Source organism: Lampetra fluviatilis, unplaced genomic scaffold (genome assembly GCF_964198595.1).
Source record: "Lampetra fluviatilis unplaced genomic scaffold, kcLamFluv1.1 SCAFFOLD_910, whole genome shotgun sequence".
In the NCBI taxonomy this organism is placed as follows: Eukaryota; Metazoa; Chordata; class Hyperoartia; order Petromyzontiformes; family Petromyzontidae; genus Lampetra; species Lampetra fluviatilis.
The window spans coordinates 1-24,947 of record NW_027621370.1 but is presented as its reverse complement, the minus strand read 5'-3'; the positions used below and the strand labels follow the sequence as shown (position 1 = coordinate 24,947).

General features: G+C 52.2%; 1 protein-coding gene across 1 annotated transcript in view; it reads right to left on the bottom strand.

Moving 5' to 3' along the window:
- Positions 1–23,854, bottom strand: part of LOC144955151 (uncharacterized) — a gene marked incomplete at its 5' end in the record, with an annotated part of 37,485 nt that extends 13,631 nt beyond the window's left edge. The window contains 2 exons of the mRNA XM_078885474.1: positions 22,848–22,963; positions 23,749–23,854. Coding sequence (XP_078741600.1) covers positions 22,848–22,963; positions 23,749–23,854 — 222 coding nt within the window. The remainder of the gene's footprint in view (positions 1–22,847; positions 22,964–23,748) is intronic.
- Positions 23,855–24,947: the final 1,093 nt, after the last annotated feature.

Below are 24,947 nucleotides of genomic sequence, written 5' to 3'. Positions count from 1 at the left end.
GGATCACGGGAAGTGGGTTAAAAAACGACCGAAAGATTTGCACGGTCCTAAGCAAGCAAGCAAGCGAACTTAATATAAAAGATTTAAAAACACTTTCGCCGAAATCCTGGGTGGGGGGGTACGTGCGATGGGGGGAGGGGGGGGGGTACGTGCGATGGGGGGAGGGGGGGGTACGTGCGATGGGGGGAGGGGGGGGTACGTGCGATGGGGGGAGGGGGGGGTACGTGCGATGGGGGGAGGGGGGGGTACGTGCGATGGGGGGAGGGGGGGGGTACGTGCGATGGGGGGAGGGGGGGGTACGTGCGATGGGGGGAGGGGGGGGGTACGTGCGATGGGGGGAGGGGGGGGTACGTGCGATGGGGGGAGGGGGGGGTACGTGCGATGGGGGGAGGGGGGGGTACGTGCGATGGGGGGAGGGGGGGGGTACGTGCGATGGGGGGAGGGGGGGGGTACGTGCGATGGGGGGAGGGGGGGTACGTGCGATGGGGGGAGGGGGGGGGGTACGTGCGATGGGGGGAGGGGGGGGTACGTGCGATGGGGGGAGGGGGGGGGGGTACGTGCGATGGGGGGAGGGGGGGGGGTACGTGCGATGGGGGGAGGGGGGGGGTACGTGCGATGGGGGGAGGTACGTGCGATGGGGGGAGGGGGGGGGGTACGTGCGATGGGGGGAGGGGGGGGGGTACGTGCGATGGGGGGAGGTACGTGCGATGGGGGGAGGGGGGGGGGTACGTGCGATGGGGGGAGGGGGGGGGGTACGTGCGATGGGGGGAGGGGGGGGGGGTACGTGCGATGGGGAGAGGGGGGGGGGGTACGTGCGATGGGGGGAGGGGGGGGGGGTACGTGCGATGGGGGGAGAGGGGGGGGGGTACGTGCGATGGGGGGAGGGGGGGGTAAGTGCGATGGGGGGAGGGGGGGGGGTACGTGCGACGGGGGCCTTCGCAAGCGGGCGTCAGCGAGTGTCTGCGTCTCAAGGACGACATCACCACAGATGCTTTTTAAATCATCCGCCAGCGAGGAGCGATGGATGGTGCCGAGTGGAATTCCCCGACGGCCCCCCCCCCGCCCCCCCCCCCCCCCCCTCCACTAAGAAAGACTTAAAATCGCAAACTTTACAAGTCTAATTATAAAAAAACAACAACAACAACAACAAGCACAACGTAATTACCAAAACGTAATTAACAAAACGTAATTAACAAAAGCAGCACACGCACGCGGTGGGAGCGCGCCGCCGTGATCTTTCTCAGCCGCGATTCCCGGACGCAGTTGGATCAGCAAACCCCACGTGGGATCAGTGGCAGGGCGCCTGCTGCTGCTTCTGCTGCTGCTGCTGCTACTGCTGCTACTACTGCTGCTACTACTGCTGCTGTTGCTGCTACTGCTGCTGCTACTGCTGCTACTGCTGCTACTACTGCTGCTGCTGCTGCTACTGCTGCTGCTACTGCTGCTGCTACTGCTGCTACTGCTGCTACTACTGCTGCTGTTGCTGCTACTGCTGCTGCTACTGCTGCTACTGCTGCTACTACTGCTGCTGCTGCTGCTACTGCTGCTGCTACTGCTGCTGCTACTGCTGCTACTGCTGCTGCTACTGTTGCTACTGCTGCTGCTGCTACTGCTGCTACTGCTGCTACTACTGCTGCTACTGCTGCTACTACTGCTGCTGCTACTGCTGCTACTACTGCTGCTGCTACTACTGCTGCTGCTACTACTGCTGCTGCTGCTACTGCTGCTGCTGCTACTACTGCTGCTGCTGCTACTACTGCTGCTGCTGCTACTGCTGCTGCTGCTACTGCTGCGGCTACTGCTGCTGCTGCTGCTACTACTGCTGCTGCTACTGCTGCTGCTGCTACTGCTGCGGCTACTGCTGCTGTTGCTGCTACTGCTGCTGTTGCTGCTACTGTTGCTACTGCTGCTGCTACTGCTGCTGCTACTACTGCTGCTGCTGCTACTGCTGCTACTGCTGCTGTTGCTACTGCTGCTACTACTGCTGCTGCTACTACTGCTGCTGCTGCTACTGCTGCTCCTGCTGCTGCTGCTACTGCTGCTACTACTGCTGCTGCTACTACTGCTGCTGCTGCTACTGCTGCTACTGCTGCTGTTGCTACTACTGCTGCTGCTGCTACTGCTGCTGCTGCTGCTACTGCTGCTACTGCTGCTGTTGCTACTGCTGCTACTACTGCTGCTGCTGCTACTACTGCTGCTGCTGCTACTGCTGCTACTGCTGCTGCTGCTGCTACTACTGCTGCTGCTGCTGCTACTACTGCTGCTGCTACTACTGCTGCTGCTGCTGCTGCTACTACTGCTGCTGCTGCTACTACTGCTGCTGCTGCTGCTGCTACTACTGCTGCTGCTGCTGCTGCTACTACTGCTGCTGTTGCTACTGCTGCTACTACTGCTGCTGCTGCTACTGCTGCTGCTGCTACTACTGCTGCTGCTGCTACTACTGCTGCTGCTACTACTGCTGCTGCTGCTACTACTGCTGCTGCTACTACTGCTGCTGCTGCTACTACTGCTGCTGCTGCTACTACTGCTGCTGCTACTACTGCTACTGCTGCTACTACTGCTGCTGCTGCTACTACTGCTGCTGCTACTACTGCTGCTGCTGCTACTACTGCTGCTGCTGCTACTACTGCTGCTGCTACTACTGCTGCTGCTGCTACTACTGCTGCTGCTGCTACTACTGCTGCTGCTGCTGCTACTACTGCTGCTGCTGCTGCTACTACTGCTGCTGCTACTACTGCTGCTGCTGCTACTACTGCTGCTGCTGCTGCTACTACTGCTGCTGCTGCTGCTGCTACTACTGCTGCTGCTACTACTGCTGCTGCTGCTACTACTGCTGCTGTTGCTACTGCTGCTACTACTGCTGCTGCTACTACTGCTGCTGCTGCTGCTGCTACTACTGCTGCTGCTGCTACTACTGCTGCTGCTGCTGCTACTACTGCTGCTGTTGCTACTGCTGCTACTACTGCTGCTGCTGCTACTACTGCTGCTGCTGCTGCTACTACTGCTGCTGCTACTGCTGCTGCTGCTGCTCAAGCAGCAGCACGTACCAGCATCGCTGCCTCGAAGCCTCCAAAGGAGATGCCAGCAACCTCCAACCCACCCCACACACTCCTCACAGCCACCCGTACCTCCAACCCCACCAACTTACCAGCTTCGCCCCCCCCCAACTCCCAGCCACCCACAACACCACCTCCGAACCATCCCCACCACCCCACACACACCTCACAATCACCCCCACCACCAACCAAACACCCCCACCACCTCCCACCCCCACCACCCCCACCACCCCCACCACCCCCACCACCTCCACCACCTCCACCACCCACCCACCCCCACCACCCCACACACACCTCCCACCACCCACACACACCTCCCACCCCTCGCACCACCTCCAATGTGGCCCCCCAATGAGCAGGAAAGACGCTGTTCACTTTTACATTCGACGCATTAAACCCGTAAACTAAACCGCTCTTTGGGGATGCGTTTAATTTGCACGGTTTTGAGATTTTAAGCATTTTTTTCGCCTCGCTTTGCCCCACTGGTTTAAGACATTCACGGCAGCCAAATGCTCTAAATGCACCATGGGGCCCCGTGGGAGTGAGATGTTAACTACCTCGCCTGGTATGCAGGAGGTCGTGGGTTCGATCCCGATCCTGATGACGCCTGCTGCTGTATATTTGGAGTTTGCGTGTCTCTCTCTCATCATCATCATCACGGTGGCTAGGAGATGTTAACTACCTCGCCTGGTATACAGGAGGTCGTGGGTTCGATCCCGATCCTGATGACGCCTGCTGCTGTATATTTGGAGGTTGCGTGTCTCTCTCTCATCATCATCATCACGGTGGCTAGGAGATGTTAACTACCTCGCCTGGTGTACAGGAGGTCGTGGGTTCGATCCCGATCCTGATGATGCCTGCTGCTGTATATTTGGAGTTTGCGTGTCTCTCTCATCATCATCATCACGGTGGCTAGGAGATGTTAACTACCTCGCCTGGTATGCAGGAGATCGTGGATTCGATCCCGACCCTGACGATACCTGCTGCTGCTGCTGTATATTTAGAGTTTGCGTGTAACAACGACGCCACCACTGCCCAAACGAGCGCACGAACAACAACCAACAACAACAACCAACAACAACCGCCACTCGCCGCTGAGTGGCGGTGACGTCCCCACGGCGCTTGTGCAGCCATGCTGTGTGCGCCTTGACGGCTCGCCAGAGGTCGCAACCGGGTACCCGATACCCGTACCCTACCCGATACCCGGCTACCCGTACCCGGCCGGGTACGGGTACGGGTAGGCCGTGAGTCACTGGTGAGTCACCGTTTGTCACTCATTTCCCAACGTCTTGTCTCTTCTCACAATTCAAGTTCCTAGAATCAACCCACCCGCGCCTGCAACGTGGCTTCATCCCAGAGGTCGCAACCGGGTACCCGATACCCGTACCCTACCCAATACCCGGCTACCCGTACCCGGCCGGGTACGGGTACGGGTAGGCCGTGAGTCACTGGTGAGTCACCGTTTGTCACTCATTTCGGTAGGGTACGGGTACGGGTAGGGAACGGGAACCCGTACCCGGCCGGGTAGGGTACGGGTTCCCGTTTGCGACCCTGGTGCGGCCGGGTACGGGTACGGGAAAGGAATCAAAACCCGTTTGCGACCTCTGGGGCTCGCTGGCAGGAGGTCACGCGGCAGACCGAGCGGGGTCACGTGGGTTGACCGGGCTGAGATGACCGGCACGCTCGCTCGCAACCAGCCGAGCACCGAATTGCATTTCATTGTAACCGGCTCGGGTGCGGACAAAAGTTATTTTAATGATCGTTGCGGGGGGGGGGGCGGAGGCGGGGGGGGAGACACGGGCAGCTCTGGTGAACACCAGCTGAAGCGCCGCGGAGATTTGAACGCAGTGGGTTTTCTCGTTTTTATAAAAAAAATTATGAAATTTTTTTTTATAATAAAAACTTTTTTTTATTAATAATCACCCAAAGTACATCGCAAATTTTTTGTATCGCCACCACGAGTTTGTGAGTCGTGGGGGCGAATACATTTTACTAATTATTTCGCTCCCATTCCCTCCCCCCACTCCCCCTACCCCCACTCTCTCTCCATCCTGTTGAGTCTATAGTGCAGTGTTGAGTCTATGGGTAGTGTTAGAGTCTATGGGTAGTGTTAGTCTATGGGCAGTGTTGAGTCTATGGGCAGTGTTGAGTCTATGGGTAGTGTTAGAGTCTATGGGCAGTGTTGAGTCTATGGGTAGTGTTGAGTATATGGGCAGTGTTAGTCTATGGGCAGTGTTGAGTCTATGGGCATTGCTGAGTCTATGGGCAGTGTTGAGTCTATGGTGCAGTGCTGAGTCTATGGGTAGTGTTGAGTCTATGGGCAGTGCTGAGTCTATGGGCAGTGTTAAGTCTATGGGTAGTGTTGAGTCTATGGGTAGTGTTGAGTCTATGGGCAGTGTTAAGTCTATGGGCAGTGCTGAGTCTATGGGCAGTGCTGAGTCTATGGGCAGTGTTAAGTCTATGGGTAGTGTTGAGTCTATGGGCAGTGCTGAGTCTATGGGCAGTGTTGAGTCTATGGGCAGTGCTGAGTCTATGGGCAGTGTTAAGTCTATGGGTAGTGTTGAGTCTATGGTGCAGTGCTGAGTCTATGGGTAGTGTTGAGTCTATGGGCAGTGCTGAGTCTATGGGCAGTGTTAAGTCTATGGGTAGTGTTGAGTCTATGGGCAGTGCTGAGTCTATGGACAGTGTTAAGTCTATGGGTAGTGTTGAGTCTATGGGTAGTGTTGAGTCTATGGGCAGTGTTGAGTCTATGGGTAGTGTTGAGTCTATGGGTAGTGTTGAGTCTATGGGTAGTGTTGCTCTATGGGCAGTGTTGAGTCTATGGGCAGTGTTGAGTCTATGGGCAGTGTTGAGTCTATGGGTAGTGTTGAGTCTATGGGCAGTGTGTTTGTTGAACTTCTTTCGCACCGTACGTAGCTAACCGTGCTAATCGGAGATGCGGGGGCAAAGGAAGTCAAACTAAACCCAAAAGCAGTTTGTCAGAAATGAGATTTCAATGAAGCTGATTTAAAAGTGCATTTATCCAGTGGCTTCCATTGGGTCTCTGTGTGTCTATGTTGTGTGTCTCTCTCTGTGTGTCTCTCTCTGTGTGTCTCTGTGTTATCTCTCTCTGCTTGTGTGTCTGTCTCTGTGTGTCTCTCTCTGTGTCTATGTTGTGTCTCTCTCTGTGTCTATGCGTTGTCTCCCTCTGTGTATCTCTGTGTGTCTCTCTCTGTGTGTCCCTCTATGTGTGTCTATGTTGTGTGTCTCTCTCTGTGTGTCTCTGTGCGTGTCTCTCTCTCTGTGTGTGTCTCTCTCTGTGTGTCTATGTTGTGTGTCTCTCTCTGTGTGTCTCTGTGCGTGTCTCTCTCTCTCTGTGTGTGTCTCTCTCTGTGTGTCTCTGTGTGTGTCTCTCTCTCTGTGTGTCTCTCTCTGTGTGTCTATGTGTTGTCTCTCTGCTTGTGTCTGTCCGTGTGTCTCCGTGTCTGTGTTTTGTATCTCTCTCAAATTTAGGTCTTCCTGATGACGGTTGCTTGTGTTGCAATCGAAACGTCGTACTCCAGTATTTCTTTATTTTCTTTCTACGTGACTTTACCGAAAGAACCAAAGAGTGTTCACGCTACTTTGTAGTTCACTAGGTCAGGCCCTCTGAGCTATGTAGCTCAGAGGGCTACATAGCTCAACGCAAGTGGTTTCGGCTCATCATCGTGTGGACATTAATAGCAGCTAAATATTTCAAACGCGTGACGTAGATTGGCAACGTGGAGGGAAAAGCCGGAGGACCCGGAGAAAAATCCACGCGACCACGGGGAGAGAGAGAGAGACACGCAAACTCCAAATATACAGCAGCCGGTGTCGTCATGGTCAGGATTCAAACCCACGACCTCCTGCATATCAGGCGAGGTAGTTAACATCACACCACGGAGAGAGAGAGAGACACGCAGACTCCAAATATACAGCAGCCGGTGTCGTCATGGTCAGGATTCAAACCCACGACCTCCTGCATATCAGGCGAGGTAGTTAACATCACACCACGGAGAGAGAGAGAGACACGCAAACTCCAAATATACAGCAGCCGGTGTCGTCATGGTCAGGATTCAAACCCACGACCTCCTGCATATCAGGCGAGGTAGTTAACATCACACCACGGAGAGAGAGAGAGACACGCAGACTCCAAATATACAGCAGCAGGCGTCAGGGTCGAGATCGAACCCACGACCTCCTGCACACCAGGCGAGGGAGTTAACATCTCCTAGCCACCGTGGCGCCCCTAATACCGGAAGCAAGAGCGTTCCAGACGGCCGCAGAAGTGAATCTGGAAGCGCCGCGCGGCGTCGCCTTTGTTCGACGGCCGAGCCAAAAGCCGCTGCGCAGTGCTGCTGCTGTGAGGATGACGAACGGAGTTCGCGTGGTGAAGGTTTACGCTCCTTGAAAAGATCGGGGAGGGATCGTGGTTCATTCCTGGCCAAGTACGCGTCTGAAAGAGGCTCAGTGGACTTTACCTGGCAAGAGTAAAATCGTAATTTTTTTTCCCCTTTCCTATCGTGCTTACGTGTCGCCTCTGACCAGAGGTCGCAACCGGGTACCCGATACCCGTACCCTACCCGATACCCGGCTACCCGTACCCGGCCGGGTACGGGTGCCCGTTTGCGACCCTGGTGCGGCCGGGTACGGGTACGGGTAGGCCGTGAGTCACTGGTGAGTCACCGTTTGTCACTCATTTCCCAACGTCTTGTCTCTTCTCACAATTCAAGTTCCTAGAATCAACCCACCCACGCCTGCAACATGGCTTTATCCCAGAGGTCGCAATCGGGTACCCATCAGAGGTCGCAACCGGGTACCCGATACCCGTACCCTACCCGATACCCGGCTACCCGTACCCGGCCGGGTATCGGGTAGGGGTACCCGTTTGCGACCCTGGTGCGGCCGGGTACGGGTACGGGTAAGGAATCAAAACCCGTTTGCGACCTCTGCTTCTGACCCCGCGTGGCCCCCTACCGGAAAAATGTGAAAAAGAGCTTCACGGCTTATCGGATTTCTCCAGTGCACTCGTTCTTATTCCGATCGTACATTTTCTGACCCCGATCGGATATCTGTTGCAAAAGACTTTTGTCAGCAAGTGTGTCGATGTGAAGAGAGGCTGTCGGCGAGGCTGGAGGATCTTGGTTGTGAAATTCCAAAAGAGACGGCTGGGAAAAATTCTCCCAGAGAATTCACGAGGATAAAAGCAGGTCAAGGAGGGATGTTCGGGGCTGTCGAGAGGGAAACTCGTGGGGGGGGGGGGGGGCCGTCGTCGCCGCCTTCACGGCTTCGCTGTCTGGTCGGTGACACGATCTCCACGGCCGGCATTGACTCATGGCGACGTGGCCCTCGGCTGCATTTACGTGAAATAAAATTGAGTCCGGAGCCGTTACATACGTAACAAAAATTTAGAGCTAGGTTTTTCGGTATAGTCACGTAGGTAAAAAATTAAAATTACGACAGCTGTATCAAGTAAATGATCTCTCATTTACTTGATACAGCTGTCGTGGCTGTGACGGTTCCACCTGAAGACGGAAGCTTGTGTTGCCTCCGAAACGTAGTGATTTTTATTTTATTTTTTATTTGATGAATTTTATTTTTTTACCTACGTGACTTTACCGATAAAAAACCTAAGAGTATGAATCCTTGCAGTCACGAAAGCTTCAAATCTAGAAAAAATTTAGAGCTTTACGGCTCATCGGATTCCTCCAGTGAACTCGTTCTTATTCCGATCGTAACTTTTCTGAGCCCGTTGCTCCCCCGCCGAATATCTGCGAGGCACCCCGGGTCGGGCGTGGGGGGGAGGGAGGGGGGGGGGCACCAGGAGGCACCACCCCCCACCCCCACGGCAGGCAGGGTCTCGCACGAGGCACGGCCGCGCACGTGTGCGTGCGTGCGTGCGCGCGTGGGGAGAGGCCGGGCTTTTCGTCCGTCGGCTTTAACGAGGCCGCAATTTGCATTAATTGGGCTCCGAGCTGCTCGACGGTCAAGCCGGCGGATTCGATCTCCTCCTCCGAGAGATCTGAAAAGCGCGGTGGTGAAAAAAAAAAAAACAACCCGCCTGTTAATCGGAGGCAAATTGGCCCGCAAGATTGAGAAAGGATAATTTGCATGCGAAACGGGCGCCACAAGAGCCGCCCGCTAATTTCCTCCCTCCTCTGTTTTTTTCGCGGATTACAACGTCGTCCCCCGCCTCCCTTGCTGCTGTTGATGCCGCTGCTGGGAGCCAAGCTCCAAGCTTCGCGCAAACCTCCCCCTCCCCCTCCGTGCCCTGCCCCACACAGAGGTCGCAACCGGGTACCCGATACCCGTACCCTACCCGATACCCGGCTACCCGTACCCGGCCGGGTACGGGTAGCCGTTTGCCACCCTGGTGTGGCCGGGTACGGGTAGGCCGTGAGTCACTGGTGAGTCACCGTTTGTCACTCATTTCCCAACGTCTCGTCTCTTCTCACAATTCAAGTTCCTAGAATCAACCCACCCGCGCCTGCAACATGGCTTCATCCCAGAGGTCGCAATCGGGTACCCGTACCCTACCTGATACCCGGCTGGGTACGGGTAGCCAGGTATCGGGTAGGGTACGGGTACCCGTTTGCGACCCTGGTGCGGCCGGGTACGGGTACGGGTACCCGTTTGCGACCCTGGTGCGGCCGGGTACGGGTACAGGTAAGGAATCAAAACCCGTTTGCGACCTCTGCCCTGCACCACAAAGGGCAAAGCAGCCGGCGCGTGAACGAGTAGCTGGCACGTGCTCGCGTGCGGGAGGGAGCGAGCGAGTTCATTGCGTCGCTGGAGAAGGCGCGCGGAGAAAACAGCGACCACGACGCCGCGGGAGGGATGAGAGGGCGGCGGTTGCCGTGGCGATCGGTGACAGCGGGAATCTCAGGAGGTGCCCTCGTCGGCCGTGGAAGGGTGGGTGGGTTCGGCATCAGTGGCAAAGCCGCGCTGCGAACCAGAGGTCGCAAACGGGTTTTGATTCCTTACCCGTACCCGGCCGCACCAGGGTCGCAAACGGGTACCCGTACCCGGCCGTACCCGTACCCGTACCCGTACCCGGCCGGGTATCGGGTAGGGTACGGGTATCGGGTACCCGGTTGCGACCTCTGCTGCGAACCCGGCGGCCCGAGTTCGATTCCCGCTCGCGGCCAATGCCCGTGGCGATTATCCGAACTGGTCCTGGGCCTCCCCCTAGGTCGACTCGGCCTCAAATGAGTACCTGGTGCGGTACTTGCACATCAGCGCTGGGGAGACAAAGGCGGCCGGGCGTGGTTCTGGCCACCCACCCCCTCGTGCGCCGTGCCGGAAGTCATCGGTGCTCGCTAACAGCACTTGCCCCTGCAGTCTGTTAAGGCTACACGGGGGATCTTTGCCTCTGTCGTTCAAACGGCGGTCTTGCGAAGTCACGCGCGAGCTCACGGCGACGGCGGGACAGGATGCCGATTGGTCCTTACCCACGGGGGAGGACATCAAGCTAAACACAAAAAAGACGTTCTCAAGAAATGACTTTGTCAATCTAGCGGCTGCCCAATATCGGAAGGAAGGAGCGTTCCAGACGGCCGCAGAAGCGCGTCTGAAAGCGAGGCGGCGGCGACCACCGCCTTCGTTCGATCATCATCGCCGTCCATCCGGGGTTCAGCAAAATTATTAATATTCTTAGGTTTTTTCGGTAAAGTCACGTAGGTAAAAAATTTAAATTAATAAAATAAAAATAAAATAAAAATCACGACGTTTCGGAGGCAACACAAGCGTCCGTCTTCAGGTGGAACCGTCACAGCACGATAGCTGTATCAAGTGAGAGAAATTCCAAGAGATACTACCCCGTATATATACTACGGTTCCACCTGAAGACGGAAGCTTGTGTTGCCTCCGAAACGTCGTGATTTTTTATTTCATTTCACTTTTATAAATTTTAATTCAAACATTTTTCGATGTAAAGCTTTCGTGACTGCAGGGATTCATCTACTTGGTTCTTTCGGTAAAGTCACGTAGAAGGGAAATAATAAAATAATAAAAATAAAACATAATAAAATTTCGATGTCAAGCTTTCGTGACTGCAGGGATTCATCTTCTTGGTTCTTTCGGTAAAGTCACGTAGAAGGGAAATAATAAAATAATAAAAATAAAACATAATAAAATTTCGATGTCAAGCTTTCGTGACTGCAGGGATTCATCTTCTTGGTTCTTTCGGTAAAGTCACGTAGAAGGGAAGTAATAAAATAATAAAAACAAAACATAAATAGCATAATATTAATTTATTTTATTTATTTATCATATTATTTATTTATTTATTATTTGTTATGTTTTGTTTTTATTATTTTATTACTTCCCTTCTACGTGACTTCACCGAAAAAAACCTAATAATATGAATACTTGCAGTCACGAAAGCTTCAAATCTAGAATTCAGTAAAATTGCTCATCCAATCGAGGGACCGGCTTCTGCCACGGAAATCTGAAATGTCTTGTAACTGTTCTCGGGACCTCCAATGGAGTGAGCGCCGGACCAAGATTCGATCGAGCCACAAGACTTATCGGCACGAAACAATGTGAAGGCCTTAATCAATTCAAATCGATTCTTTGTGCTCACCGTACTCGCAATGAATCACGCGCGCGGGAATCGATTATTTGCAATTTACGCTAATTGCACGCACGTGATATGCGCACGTTTGATTCAACACCAAGGCCAGGTTTGAAGCTTTCGTGACTGCAAGGATTCATATTCTTAAGTTTTTTCGGTAAAGTCACGTAGGTAAAACATTAAAATGAATAAAAGTAAAATAAAAATAAAATAAAAATCACGACGTTTCGGAGGCAACACAAGCTTCCGTCTTCAGGTGGAACCATCACAACACGATTGCTGTATTTTTATTTTACTTTTATGAATTTAATTTTTTTACCTACGTGACTTTACCGAAAAAACAACCTAAGAATATGAATCCTTGCAGTCACGAAAGCTTCAAATCTAGAATTAAAACCCTCTACGGGGAGGAATTCCAACTATCTGTTAGAGTTTTTAACAGACAACGAGACAAGAAGTCACAGCTTCTCGAGATGCTGGCCTTCCTAAAGAGATGCCGAGATAACAAGGTCATACAAGGATTTTTATTTTATTTTTATTTTATTAATAAAACATTTTTACCTACGTGACTTTACCGAAAAAACCTAAGAAATACGGAAGCTTGTGTTGCCTCCGAAAAGTCGTGATTTTTATTTGATTTTCATTTTACTTTTATTCATTTTAATGTTTTACCTACGTGACTTTACCGAAGAAAAAACCTAAGAATACCAAGGCCACGGCTGAGATATCCCTGACCCCAAGCTTGGATGATCATGACGAAGAATCGAACCAAGTAAACGGAGACCCATGGCCAAGAACACAGGCCTAAGCATCGTACAAATCTAAGTTGTCTTGTGGTTGTTGTTGTTGGTTGTTTGACTTGCATCCCACTGGGATTTTTGCACACAGCGTTGGTGTACGGTGATTTTTTTCTGCAATATTTTACTGTCTTTTCTTGGATTTCTATTTGCACTCAGTCACATATTCACCTTAAGATGTTTTTTGTTCATGTTTATGTTTTTTCTTTGTTGCGGTTGCATCCGATTCAAGAGCCGTACACCAACGCTGTGTGCAAAAATCCCAGTGGGATGCAAGTCAAACAACCAACAACAACCACAAGACAACTTAGATTAAGGCCATCAGTCTGACTCCGTACTACAACAAACAAACATGGCTAAATTTCGATTTAAAGCTTTCGTGACTGCAGGGATTCATCTTCTTGGTTCTTTCGGTAAAGTCACGTAGAAGGGAAGTAATAAAATAATAAAAATGAAACATAATAAAATTTCGATTTAAAGCTTTCGTGACTGCAGGGATTCATCTTCTTGGTTATTTCGGTAAAGTCACGTAGAAGGGAAGTAATAAAATAATAAAAATAAAACATAATAAAATTTCGATTTGAAGATTTCGTGACTGCAGGGATTCATCTTCTTGGTTCTTTCGGTAAAGTCACGTAGAAGGGAAGTAATAAAATAATAAAAATAAAACATAATAAAATAATTCTCACGACGTTTCGGCCACAACGCAAGCAGCCGTCCTCAGGTGAAAACCAGGTCTATTATGTTTTTTTATTATGTTTTTATGTTTTATTTTTATTATTTTATTACTTCCCTTCTACGTGACTTTACCGAAAGAACCAAAAACATGGCTAAACCAAAAACACTTTTCGAAATCACCAAAATAAAGCCATGAAAGCAATGGAACAGTGATCATAGGAACTGTGACGGAATTTTCACAATAAATGGCATAAACAACATGTACCACCAAAACCCTGCAGCCATAGCTGCTACATGAGTCACTCCACAACTGCAGGAGCAACAGGCTGTCGGGGCAAGTGCTGTTAGCGAGCACCTATGAAGGCCGGCACGGCGCACGAGGGGGTGGGTGGCCAGCACCACGCCCGGCCGCCTTTGTCTCCCCAGTGGCGATGTTTACACACCGCACCAGGTACTCATTTCAGGCTGAGTCGACCTAGGGGAGGCCCAAGACCGGTTCAGATAATCGTCACCGGTGTTGGCTGTGAGAGGGAATCGAACCCGGGTTGCCAGGTTCATAGCGCAGCGTAGCGCTAACCGCTGCACCACCGCTCCCCAACACAACAACAACCGCCATTCGCCACTAAGTGGCGGTGACGTCACCACAACGCTTGTGCCAGGCCATGTGCACCTTGAGGCTACCACGTGAAGTGTCGAACGCCCGCTGGCAGGGGGTCACGGGGCAGACCCAGCAGGTGCCACGGGTCGACTGACTGAGATGACAGAGACGACTGGCTGATGCACCACCTTTGCCCCCTACTATGCCAACTTGCTGCGCTTTAGCCACCCGGCGCTCCGCTCGTTGTTGTGAGCGTCGCTCCTCCGCACGCACGCACGCACACACACTAACACGCACAGTGCGTACAAGCGCATACATAAATGATGCACGCGTTCAGATAATTGCTTGGACGCCCGACGTTTCCACGTGGCTTTAAGCCACTTCGAGATGGCTGGGGCGCTTCTGAAAAATAACGAGTAGCTCAGTGAGGCCTCACCTGGTGATACAAAAATAACCCACGTAGTTTAGTGTTTTAGTTGATTTAATTTCAGCGATTTGCTCACCTCCCCCTTACACTTTGCACTCACATCGTTTTTTTTAGTTTTCGTATCCTTTACTGTTGCGCCTTTCGGACACCCACCCCCCGCCCCCCCCCCCCATGTCCTTATTGGATATCTGTGAGCAAAGAGCTTCATGGTTCATCGGGTTTCTCCAGGACAAATTCCGTGCCGTGTCAACCCCATGCGATCGACCCCCCCCCCCCACGTATTCTTTGTACAGGGAAATTCATTTTTCAGGTCCCGATACGGCGGCGTGAAAGCACAAGTAATTGCGCGGCCAAATTAAGCGATTCGCGTTTTGCTTAATCCTTCGTCACTGCCCGTGTTGATTGTTGTCAATTTGCAGCATTTAGTGTGTGAATCCACACATCAAGAGGGCAGCTGCAGCAGCAGCGTCAGCATGCAAGGTCACAGCATGACGAGTAGCATCATTGAGATCAACGATCAACATTGATACATTAAAAAAAACAGGTTTTGTTCAGTAACGTAATTTTTGTCTATTTTTTTGTGTTTTTCTCTCGTGATGGGACTTTGTAGGATGAACGTTGAGATGTATAAGGTACACGGCGTGACCAGTAAGATCTGAGTTGGTCTTTAATCAGGTAGGGCAATGATAAGGGGTTGACAGGTTTGTAGTGGTGAGTGTTGTGGTGAGTGTGGTAGTGGTTAGTGTATTAGTGTTAGTGCATTAGTGGTGAGTGTAGTGGTGGTGAGTGTAGTGGTGAGTGTAGTAGTGGTGAGTGTAGTAGTGGTGAGTGTAGTGGTGGTGAGTGTAGTAGTGGTGAGTGTAGTGGTGGTGAGTGTAGTGGTGGTGAGTGTAGTAGTGGTGAGTGTACTAGTGGTAAGTGTAGTGGTGAATGTAGTGGTGAGTGTAGTAGTGGTGAGTGTAGTGGTGGTGAGTGTAGTGGTGAGTGTAGTAGTGGTGAGTGTAGTGGTGAGTGTAGTGGTGAGTGTAGTGGTGAGTGTACTAGTGGTGAGTGTAGTGGTGAGTGTAGTGGTGAGTGTAGTGGTGAGTGTAGTAGTGGTGAGTGTAGTGGTGAGTGTAGTGGTGAGTGTAGTAGTGGTGAGTGTAGTGGTGGTGAGTGTAGTGGTGGTGAGTGTAGTAGTGGTGAGTGTAGTAGTGGTGAGTGTAGTGGTGAGTGTAGTGGTGAGTGTAGTAGTGGTGAGTGTAGTAGTGGTGAGTGTAGTGGTGGTGAGTGTAGTAGTGGTGAGTGTAGTGGTGAGTGTAGTGGTGAGTGTAGTGGTGGTGAATGTAGTGGTGGTGAGTGTAGTGGTGAGTGTAGTGGTGAGTGTAGTGGTGAGTGTAGTGGTGAGTGTAGTGGTGAGTGTAGTAGTGGTGAGTGTAGTGGTGAGTGTAGTGGTGAGTGTAGTAGTGGTGAGTGTAGTGGTGAGTGTAGTGGTGAGTGTAGTGGTGAGTGTAGTAGTGGTGAGTGTAGTGGTGAGTGTAGTAGTGGTGAGTGTAGTGGTGAGTGTAGTGGTGAGTGTAGTAGTGGTGAGTGTAGTGGTGAGTGTAGTGGTGAGTGTAGTGGTGAGTGTAGTGGTGAGTGTAGTAGTGGTGAGTGTAGTGGTGAGTGTAGTGGTGAGTGTAGTGGTGAGTGTAGTGGTGAGTGTAGTGGTGAGTGTAGTAGTGGTGAGTGTAGTGGTGAGTGTAGTAGTGGTGAGTGTAGTGGTGAGTGTAGTGGTGAGTGTAGTGGTGAGTGTAGTAGTGGTGAGTGTAGTAGTGGTGAGTGTAGTGGTGAGTGAGTGGTGAGTGTAGTAGTGGTGAGTGTAGTGGTGAGTGTAGTGGTGAGTGTAGTGGTGAGTGTAGTAGTGGTGAGTGTAGTGGTGAGTGAGTGGTGAGTGTAGTGGTGAGTGTACTAGTGGTGAGTGTAGTGGTGAGTGTACTAGTGGTGAGTGAGTGGTGAGTGTAGTGGTGAGTGTAGTAGTGGTGAGTGTAGTGGTGAGTGTAGTGGTGAGTGTACTAGTGGTGAGTGAGTGGTGAGTGTAGTGGTGAGTGTAGTAGTGGTGAGTGTAGTGGTGAGTGTAGTGGTGAGTGTACTAGTGGTGAGTGTAGTGGTGAGTGTACTAGTGGTGAGTGTACTAGTGGTGAGTGTAGTGGTGAGTGTAGTGGTGAGTGTAGTGGTGAGTGTAGTGGTGAGTGTAGTAGTGGTGAGTGTAGTGGTGAGTGTAGTGGTGAGTGTAGTAGTGGTGAGTGTAGTGGTGAGTGTAGTGGTGAGTGTAGTAGTGGTGAGTGTAGTGGTGAGTGTAGTAGTGGTGAGTGTAGTGGTGAGTGTAGTAGTGGTGAGTGTAGTGGTGAGTGTAGTAGTGGTGAGTGTAGTGGTGAGTGTAGTGGTGAGTGTAGTAGTGGTGAGTGTAGTGGTGAGTGTAGTAGTGGTGAGTGTAGTGGTGAGTGTAGTGGTGAGTGTAGTGGTGAGTGTAGTAGTGGTGAGTGTAGTGGTGAGTGTAGTGGTGAGTGTAGTGGTGAGTGTAGTGGTGAGTGTAGTAGTGGTGAGTGTAGTGGTGAGTGAGTGGTGAGTGTAGTGGTGAGTGTAGTAGTGGTGAGTGTAGTGGTGAGTGAGTGGTGAGTGTAGTGGTGAGTGTAGTAGTGGTGAGTGTAGTGGTGAGTGTAGTGGTGAGTGTACTAGTGGTGAGTGTACTAGTGGTGAGTGTACTAGTGGTGAGTGTAGTGGTGAGTGTAGTGGTGAGTGTAGTGGTGAGTGTACTAGTGGTGAGTGTAGTGGTGAGTGTAGTGGCGAGTGTAGTGGTGAGTGTACTAGTGGTGAGTGTAGTGGTGAGTGTAGTGGTGAGTGTAGTGGTGAGTGTAGTAGTGGTGAGTGTAGTGGTGAGTGTAGTGGTGAGTGTACTAGTGGTGAGTGTACTAGTGGTGAGTGTAGTGGTGCGTGTAGTACTGGTGAGTGTAGTGGTGGTGAGTGTAGTAGTTGTGAGTGTAGTAGTTGTGAGTGTACTAGTGGTGAGTGTAGTTGTGAGTGTAGTGGTGAGTGTAGTAGTGGTGAGTGTAGTGGTGAGTGTAGTAGTGGTGCGTGTAGTACTGGTGAGTGTACTAGTGGTGAGTGTAGTGGTGAGTGTAGTGGTGGTGAGTGTAGTGGTGAGTGTAGTGGTGAGTGTAGTGGTGAGTGTACTAGTGGTGAATGTAGTGGTGAGTGTAGTGGTGGTGAGTGTCTCTGTGTTTGTGTTTCTCCCTCGTGATGGGACTCTGCAGGATGAACGTTGAGATGCACAAGGGACACAATGCGTGACCAATTGCTCTTTAATAAGGTAGGTCGGGCAACTGATAAGGGGGGTTGACAGCAACGAAATACAAATTCCAATCACTAATAAAGGTGTCTGTGAATTTACCGACGTCAATACTGGGACAAAAAAACGTGGGACGGGCAGATTAAGTGGTGGCTTTGTGGCCTAATTACCAAACTAAACGCTCCCAAGCAAACAGAACGCCTGCCATTCCTCAATGAAATCCTTCACTATGGGAACCTCATTTGCCAGTAAAAAATTTGATAATTGTTTTTTTTTACCCTTCTATCTGGCAACAAAACTGACACCTTTTTTACGAGGAGTCATGTTTGCATAGACCACAATACCTGCAGTCATAATGCAAACAAAAACACAACTCTGATAATGTATGCACTGTCCTTGAGGTTCCAATGGTGTAAATGCTTGCCCCGAGCTCTCATACTCTGATGGTGCATTGTCTTTGAGTTGTGCGCCTTTTGGCGTCATCTGGTCCAACACCATGTGAGACTAGGCTCTAAGGAAAGCTGTCTCGGGTGTGGACCAATCAACTTCAAGGACAGTGCACATTATCAGAGTTGTGTTTTTTGTTTGCATTATGACTGCAGGTATTGTGGTCTATGCAAACATGACTCCTTGTAAAAAGGTGTCAGTTTTGTTGCCAGATAGAAGGGTAAAAAAACAATTATCAATGATATCATTCACAAAGCCCTCTGCTGCTGCTGCTGCTTGTGCCCAGTTAGCGCCACGCTGCGCTACGAACCCGGCGACCCCGGGTTCGATTCCCGCTCACGGCCAACACGATTATCTGAACCCGTTCTGGGCATCCCCTAGGTCGACTCAGCCTCGAATGAGTACCTGGCGCGGTGTGTAAACATCGCCACTGGGGAGACAAAGGCGGCCGGGCGTGGTGCTGGCCACCCACCACCTCGTGTGCTCGCGAACAGCACTTGCCCCTACACTCTGTTACAGGCTACACGGGGGATCTTTGTCTTTGCCTGCGTTGCAGACGAAAATCCAAATCACCGAAAGTTGAAACTGCAACGGCGAGTATGTTTTATGTGATGATGACGACGATGACGATAATCACAATGTTTAACTTATTCATCAAAGCGAGACACACTGAGTCATGTGACTCTTTTTCAGGAGGATGCCTGCTGCTGCTGCTGCTACTAGGCTTGGCTTTTCGTTCGCAAGATGTTTTCAGGCAATTAACGATGAGGATGACGATGGTGAGTGGTTCTAGATTTGAGGCTTTCGTGACTGCAGGGATTCATCCGCTTAGGTTTTTTCGGTAAAGTCACGTAGATGTAAAAAGTATTAAAATAAAAATAATAGAAATAAAATAAAATTGCAAATCACGACGTTTCGGAGGCAACACAAGTCTCCGTCATCAGGTGGGACCGTCACAGCACGATAGCTGTATCATTAATAAAAGTAATAATGGAAATAAAATAAAATAAAAATCACGACGTTTCGGAGGCAACACAAGTCTCCGTCATCAGGTGGGACAGTCACAGCCAGATTCACTTGATACAGTAAATCTAGCTGTTAGCGAGCACCTATGAAGGCCGGCACGGTACACGAGGGGGTGAGATTTATAAGCTCTTCACACATGACCCAGCCAACGCAGCCTTGCCTGCCGGAGGAGCTCACCGATGGGACTTTGCCCAGATCTTTCAAGGATTTGTGAGCTCCTCACACAATCCAGCCTGGTTAAACCCAGGATGGATCGTAGGCAGGCCAGCCTAAATGTTTCCAACCGGCGAAGATGCTCCACTAGGGGGGTCCACGTTTCGCAAGCGTAGAGAAGGGAGGGAATGACCGTGGCCGAGAAGACCTGAAGCTTCGTGCGGAGCGACAGACCAGGTAGCTTCCACACAGCAGCGTTACGCAACCGATGGAAAGATATTGCCGCTCGACTGATTCGGGTGTTGTGGTGGTGGTGGTGGTTGTTGTGGTGGTGGCTGTTGTTGTTGTGGTGGTGGCGTTTGTTGTTGTGGTGGTTGTTGTTGTTGCTGTGGTGGTGGTGGCGGTTGTTGTTGTTGTTGTGGTGGCGGTTGTTGTTGTGGCGGTTGTTGTTGTTGCTGTGGTGGTGGTGGCAGTTGTTGTTGTTGTTGTGGTGGCGGTTGTTGTTGATGTTGTTGTGGTGGCGGTTGTTGTTGATGTTCTTGTTGTTGTGGCGGTTGTTGTTGTTGCTGTGGTGGCGGTTGTTGTTGATGTTGTTGTGGTGGCGGTTGTTGTTGATGTTCTTGTTGTTGTGGCGGTTGTTGTTGTTGCTGTGGTGGTGGTGGCAGTTGTTGTTGTTGTTGTGGCGGTTGTTGTTGATGTTGTTGTGGTGGCGGTTGTTGTTGTTGTGGTGGCGGTTGTTGTTGATGTTGTGGTGGCGGTTGTTGTTGATGTTGTTGTTGTGGTGGCGGTTGTTGTTGTGGTGGCGGTTGTTGTTGATGTTCTTGTTGTTGTGGCGGTTGTTGTTGTTGCTGTGGTGGCGGTTGTTGTTGATGTTGTTGTGGTGGCGGTTGTTGTTGATGTTCTTGTTGTTGTGGCGGTTGTTGTTGTTGCTGTGGTGGTGGTGGCAGTTGTTGTTGTTGTTGTTGTGGTGGCGGTTGTTGTTGATGTTGTTGTGGTGGCGGTTGTTGTTGTGGTGGCGGTTGTTGTTGATGTTGTGGTGGCGGTTGTTGTTGATGTTGTTGTTGTGGTGGCGGTTGTTGTTGTGGTGGCGGTTGTTGTTGATGTTGTGGTGGCGGTTGTTGTTGATGTTGTTGTTGTGGTGGCGGTTGTTGTTGTTGTGGCGGTTGTTGTTGATGTTGTGGTGGCGGTTGTTGTTGATGTTGTTGTGGTGGTGGTTGTTGTTGATGTTGTGGTGGCGGTTGTTGTTGTTGTTGCTGTGGTGGTGGTGGCGGTTGTTGTTGTTGATGTTGTTGTGGCGGTTGTTGTTGATGTTGTTGTGGTGGTGGTGTTGGTTGTTGTTGATGTTGTTGTGGTGGTGGCGCTTGTTCGCGGGGTTAACTCTCCGACACGCCACCGGCGCTGCTGAACGCTCTCCGCTGCTTTCGGCGAAGTCACGGAGACGGACAATCAATTGGTCACCACGCTTCGCTCGCAACACACACACACACTCGTGCTTCTGTAATGATCCTTCTTGAGACGGCTTCCGGAATCAGCCCTCTTAATTTTCAACTTCCACAGTTACACTTCACACACACACACACTCTCTCCGTTGCCGACAGACAACGGAGAGAGGGCAGACTTCCCGCCAAGTCCCCACCGCACACGTGGCACCCCCCAGCCAATTCTCCGTAGACAGCGTTGACCGTTCCCGATGGTTCCCTGTCAATCCCGGGAACACGCCTCTGATCCGGCTCCCCATTAGCTGGGGCCCCGGATCGGCCAGGCCAATCACCCCTGCTGACATGCCTGGCTCATCATCCCTTATTGGCTACAAAGCGGGACCGGCAAGCCAATCCCCACGTGAACCCTCTATGGCTGTTATTCCACTTCTATGAATTTCCCAACGAGCGTGGTTTCGTTGCGGTCGCGAAAAACTTCGAATCAAAATTGCGACGAACCCTCGCTACCATTGTCCGGGTGGTGGCGGGTTTAACGACACAACATTCACCAGAGGTGTGGACTCGAGTCATGTGACTTGGACTCGAGTCAGACTCGAGTCATGAATTTGATGACTTGCGACTCGACTTGGACTTGCATAACAATGACTTTGTCCCACCTATGAGATGTGGACTCGAGTCATGTGACTTGGACTCGAGTCAGACTCGAGTCATGAATTTGATGACTTGCGACTCGACTTGGACTTGCATAACAATGACTTTGTCCCACCTATGAGATGTGGACTCGAGTCATGTGACTTGGACTCGAGTCAGACTCGAGTCATGAATTTGATGACTTGCGACTCGACTTGGACTTGCATAACAATGACTTTGTCCCACCTATGAGATGTGGACTCGAGTCATGTGACTTGGACTCGAGTCAGACTCGAGTCATGAATTTGATGACTTGCGACTCGACTTGGACTTGCATAACAATGACTTTGTCCCACCTATGAGATGTGGACTCGAGTCATGTGACTTGGACTCGAGTCAGACTCGAGTCATGAATTTGATGACTTGCGACTCGACTTGGACTTGCATAACAATGACTTTGTCCCACCTCTGACATTCACACATTACGACCACCCACGCGTCTAACCCGTTCAATCAGTCAACGTCGCCCCCCCTTCACCTGGCACGCCATCCCTGTCGCCCCCCCCCCCCCACCACGTATGTCAGCGTCTCATTAACAACGTGGTCGCTGCCTTTACAAGTTGCCCGCGAAATGTCACACCACTCCGCGGAGTTCCCCCGTGCCTGGTTATAATTGGTCGGGGAAAATGTTTCCGGCACCCCCCCCTACCCCTACCCCCCCGCCCCCTTGCCTATAAATCCCAGGCCACGTTCAACTTCTTTTGCACCGTACGTAGCCCCAACTGTGCCGATGCGAGGTCTGTGGGTCTCTGTGTGAGTCTATGGGTCTCTGTGTGAGTCTATGGGTCTCTGTGTGAGTCTATGGGTCTCTGTGTTAGTCTGTGGGTCTGTGTGTGAGTCTGTGGGTCTGTGTGTGAGTCTGTGGGTCTCTGTGTTAGTCTGTGGGTCTCTGTGTTAGTCTATGGGTCTCTGTGTTAGTCTGTGGGTCTGTGTGTGAGTCTGTGGGTCTCTGTGTTAGTCTGTGGGTCTCTGTGTTAGTCTGTGGGTCTGTGTGTGAGTCTGTGGGTCTCTGTGTGAGTCTGTGGGTCTCTGCGTGAGTCTGTGGGTCTCTGTGTGAGTCTGTGGGTCTGTGTGTGAGTCTGTGGGTCTCTGTGTGAGTCTATGGGTCTCTGCGTGAGTCTGTGGGTCTCTGCGTGAGTCTGTGGGTCTCTGTGTGAGTCTGTGGGTCTCTGTGTGAGTCTATGGGTCTCTGCGTGAGTCTGTGGGTCTCTGCGTGAGTCTGTGGGTCTCTGTGTGAGTCTGTGGGTCTCTGCGTGAGTCTGTGGGTCTCTGTGTGAGTCTCACCCAGACACCCATCGACTCACGCAGAGACCAGTTTCTTGTCCTTCCCCCCGCACCTACGATTAGCACGCTCGCCTGCGTACGCTTCGTGGCAAGTTCACCGCACCACCGGCGCTGCTCCACACGCCACGCACACGCCACGCACACCACACTCACCACGCTCACTCACCACGCTCACCACAATCACCACGGTCACTCATCACCACGCTCACCACACTCACCACGCTCAACACGCTCACACCACGCTCACGCCAGCACTCACCACGCTGGCCACGCTCACCACACTCACCACACTCACCACGCCCTACTTGGAGGGAGCACTCCGGGCTGCGAGCGGTCACCCCCCACCCACCACCCCCCCGGCGGTACCAACCTTGTTGTCCTCCCAGTAGAGTGCTAGGCACGGGTCCCCCGTCCTCAGCGAGCCGCCGCCACCCCTCGCGTGGAGTCCGTCCGACGGCTCGCTCGGCACGCCGGGAGCTGCCGCGCCTGTTCACCCGGTGGGGGGGGTGAGGAAGACGCGGTGAGGCGAGGTGGCTGACGGTGGGACGAACGGTAGCCGGCGGGAGCTCGCTGGTCGCGTCAAGGAGCGTGAATCGTCGTAGCGCGAACTCTGTTCGTCTTAGTGAATCGTCGTCTTTATAAAGCATTGTCTTTATAAAACGTCATGACACAATTCTAGATTTGAAGCTTTCGCGACTGCAAGGATTCATATTCTTAGTTTTTTTCGGTAAAGTCACGTAGGTAAAACATTAAAATTAATAAAAGTTAAATAAAATAAAAATCACGACGTTTCGGAGGCAAGACGGAAGCTTGTGTTGCCTCCGAAACGTCGTGATTTTTATTTTATTTAACTTTTATTAATTTTAATGTTTTACCTACGTGACTTTACCGAAAAAACCTACGAATATCATCACACAAACTCTTGTCATATTCATGAATCATCGTCTGTATAAACCATCATCACGCAAACTCCGCTCATCTTCGCAGCAGCAGCAGCGGCTTTCGGCTCGGCCGTCCAACAACTCCGCTGGTACCCTACCCGATACCCGGCCGGGTACGGGTAGCCGGGTATCGGGTAGGGTACGGGTACCCGCTTGCGACCCTGGTGCGGCCGGGTACGGGTACGGGTAAGGAATCAAAACCCGTTTGCGACCTCTGACGTGCGTACAAACACGTGTGCACAACAGACATGTACGTACGGCAAACATACGCACGCAGAGGGGAGAGAGAGAGGGGGTGGCGGGGGGGAGGGGAGGATGGACACTTGTCACTGGAGAAGCCAACGTGAATCAAATCGGAAACTTTGTTCACAGCGGAGGAATCCGATGAGCCGTGAGGGCTCTTCCGTTCCCACACGGTGAGGCGGTGAGGAACACGCTGTGAGGTGGACAGAGGTGAGAGGGAAGGGGGTGGACATGGTGGAGGAGGAGGAGGCTTTCGCCCCGACAGACGCTGGTGCCACTGACAGAGGCCTTGCGGTGACCGCCGCTTACAGAGACTCGCGAGGAAAACGCCTCCCTCCCTCCCTCCCCTCCCCCTCCCCTCCCTCCCTCCCTCCCCTCCCTCCCTCCCTCCCCTCCCTCCCTCCCTCCCTCCCTCCATCCCTCCCTCCCTTCCTCACTCCCTCCCTCCCTCCCTCCCTCCCTCCCTCCCTCCCTCCCTTCCTCACTCCCTCCCTCCCCTCCCTCCCTCCTCCCTCCCTCCCTCCCTCCCTCCCTCCCCTCCCCTCCCTCCCTCCCTCCCTCCCTCCCTCCCCTCCCTCCCTCCCTCCCTCCCTTCCTCACTCTCTCCGCATCTCTCCATCTCTCTCTCTTTTTTTTTACGATCAGTGGAAACAAGAAGATGCTCGGTGTAGTCGGCACTTTGCTTCGTTCATCATTTTGTAATTTTATTTTACTTTGCTTCATGTAAGCCCCCACCTCTCTCTCGCTCGCTCTCTCGCTCACTCTCTCGCTCGCTCACTCTCTCTCGTCTCTCTCGCTCACTCTCTCGCTCACTCCCTCGCTCACTCTCTCTCTCTCGCTCACTCTCTCGCTCACTCTCTCGCTCTCTCGCTCACTCTCTCGCTCACTCCCTCGCTCACTCTCTCTCTCGCTCACTCCCTCGCTCACTCTCTCGCTCACTCTCTCGCTCACTCTCTCTCTCTCGCTCACTCTCTCGCTCACTCTCTCGCTCACTCTCTCGCTCTCTCGCTCACTCTCTCGCTCACTCTCTCGCTCACTCTCCGCTCACTCTCTCGCTCTCTCGCTCACTCTCTCGCTCACTCTCTCGCTCACTCTCTCGCTCACTCTCTCGCTCACTCTCTCGCTCTCTCGCTCACTCTCTCGCTCACTCTCTCGCTCACTCTCTCGCTCACTCTCTCGCTCACTCTCTCGCTCTCCTCGCTCACTCTCCTCGCTCACTTCTCTCTCGCTCACTCTTCTCGCTCACTCTCTCTTCGCTCACTGCTCTTCGCTCACGTCAATCTCGC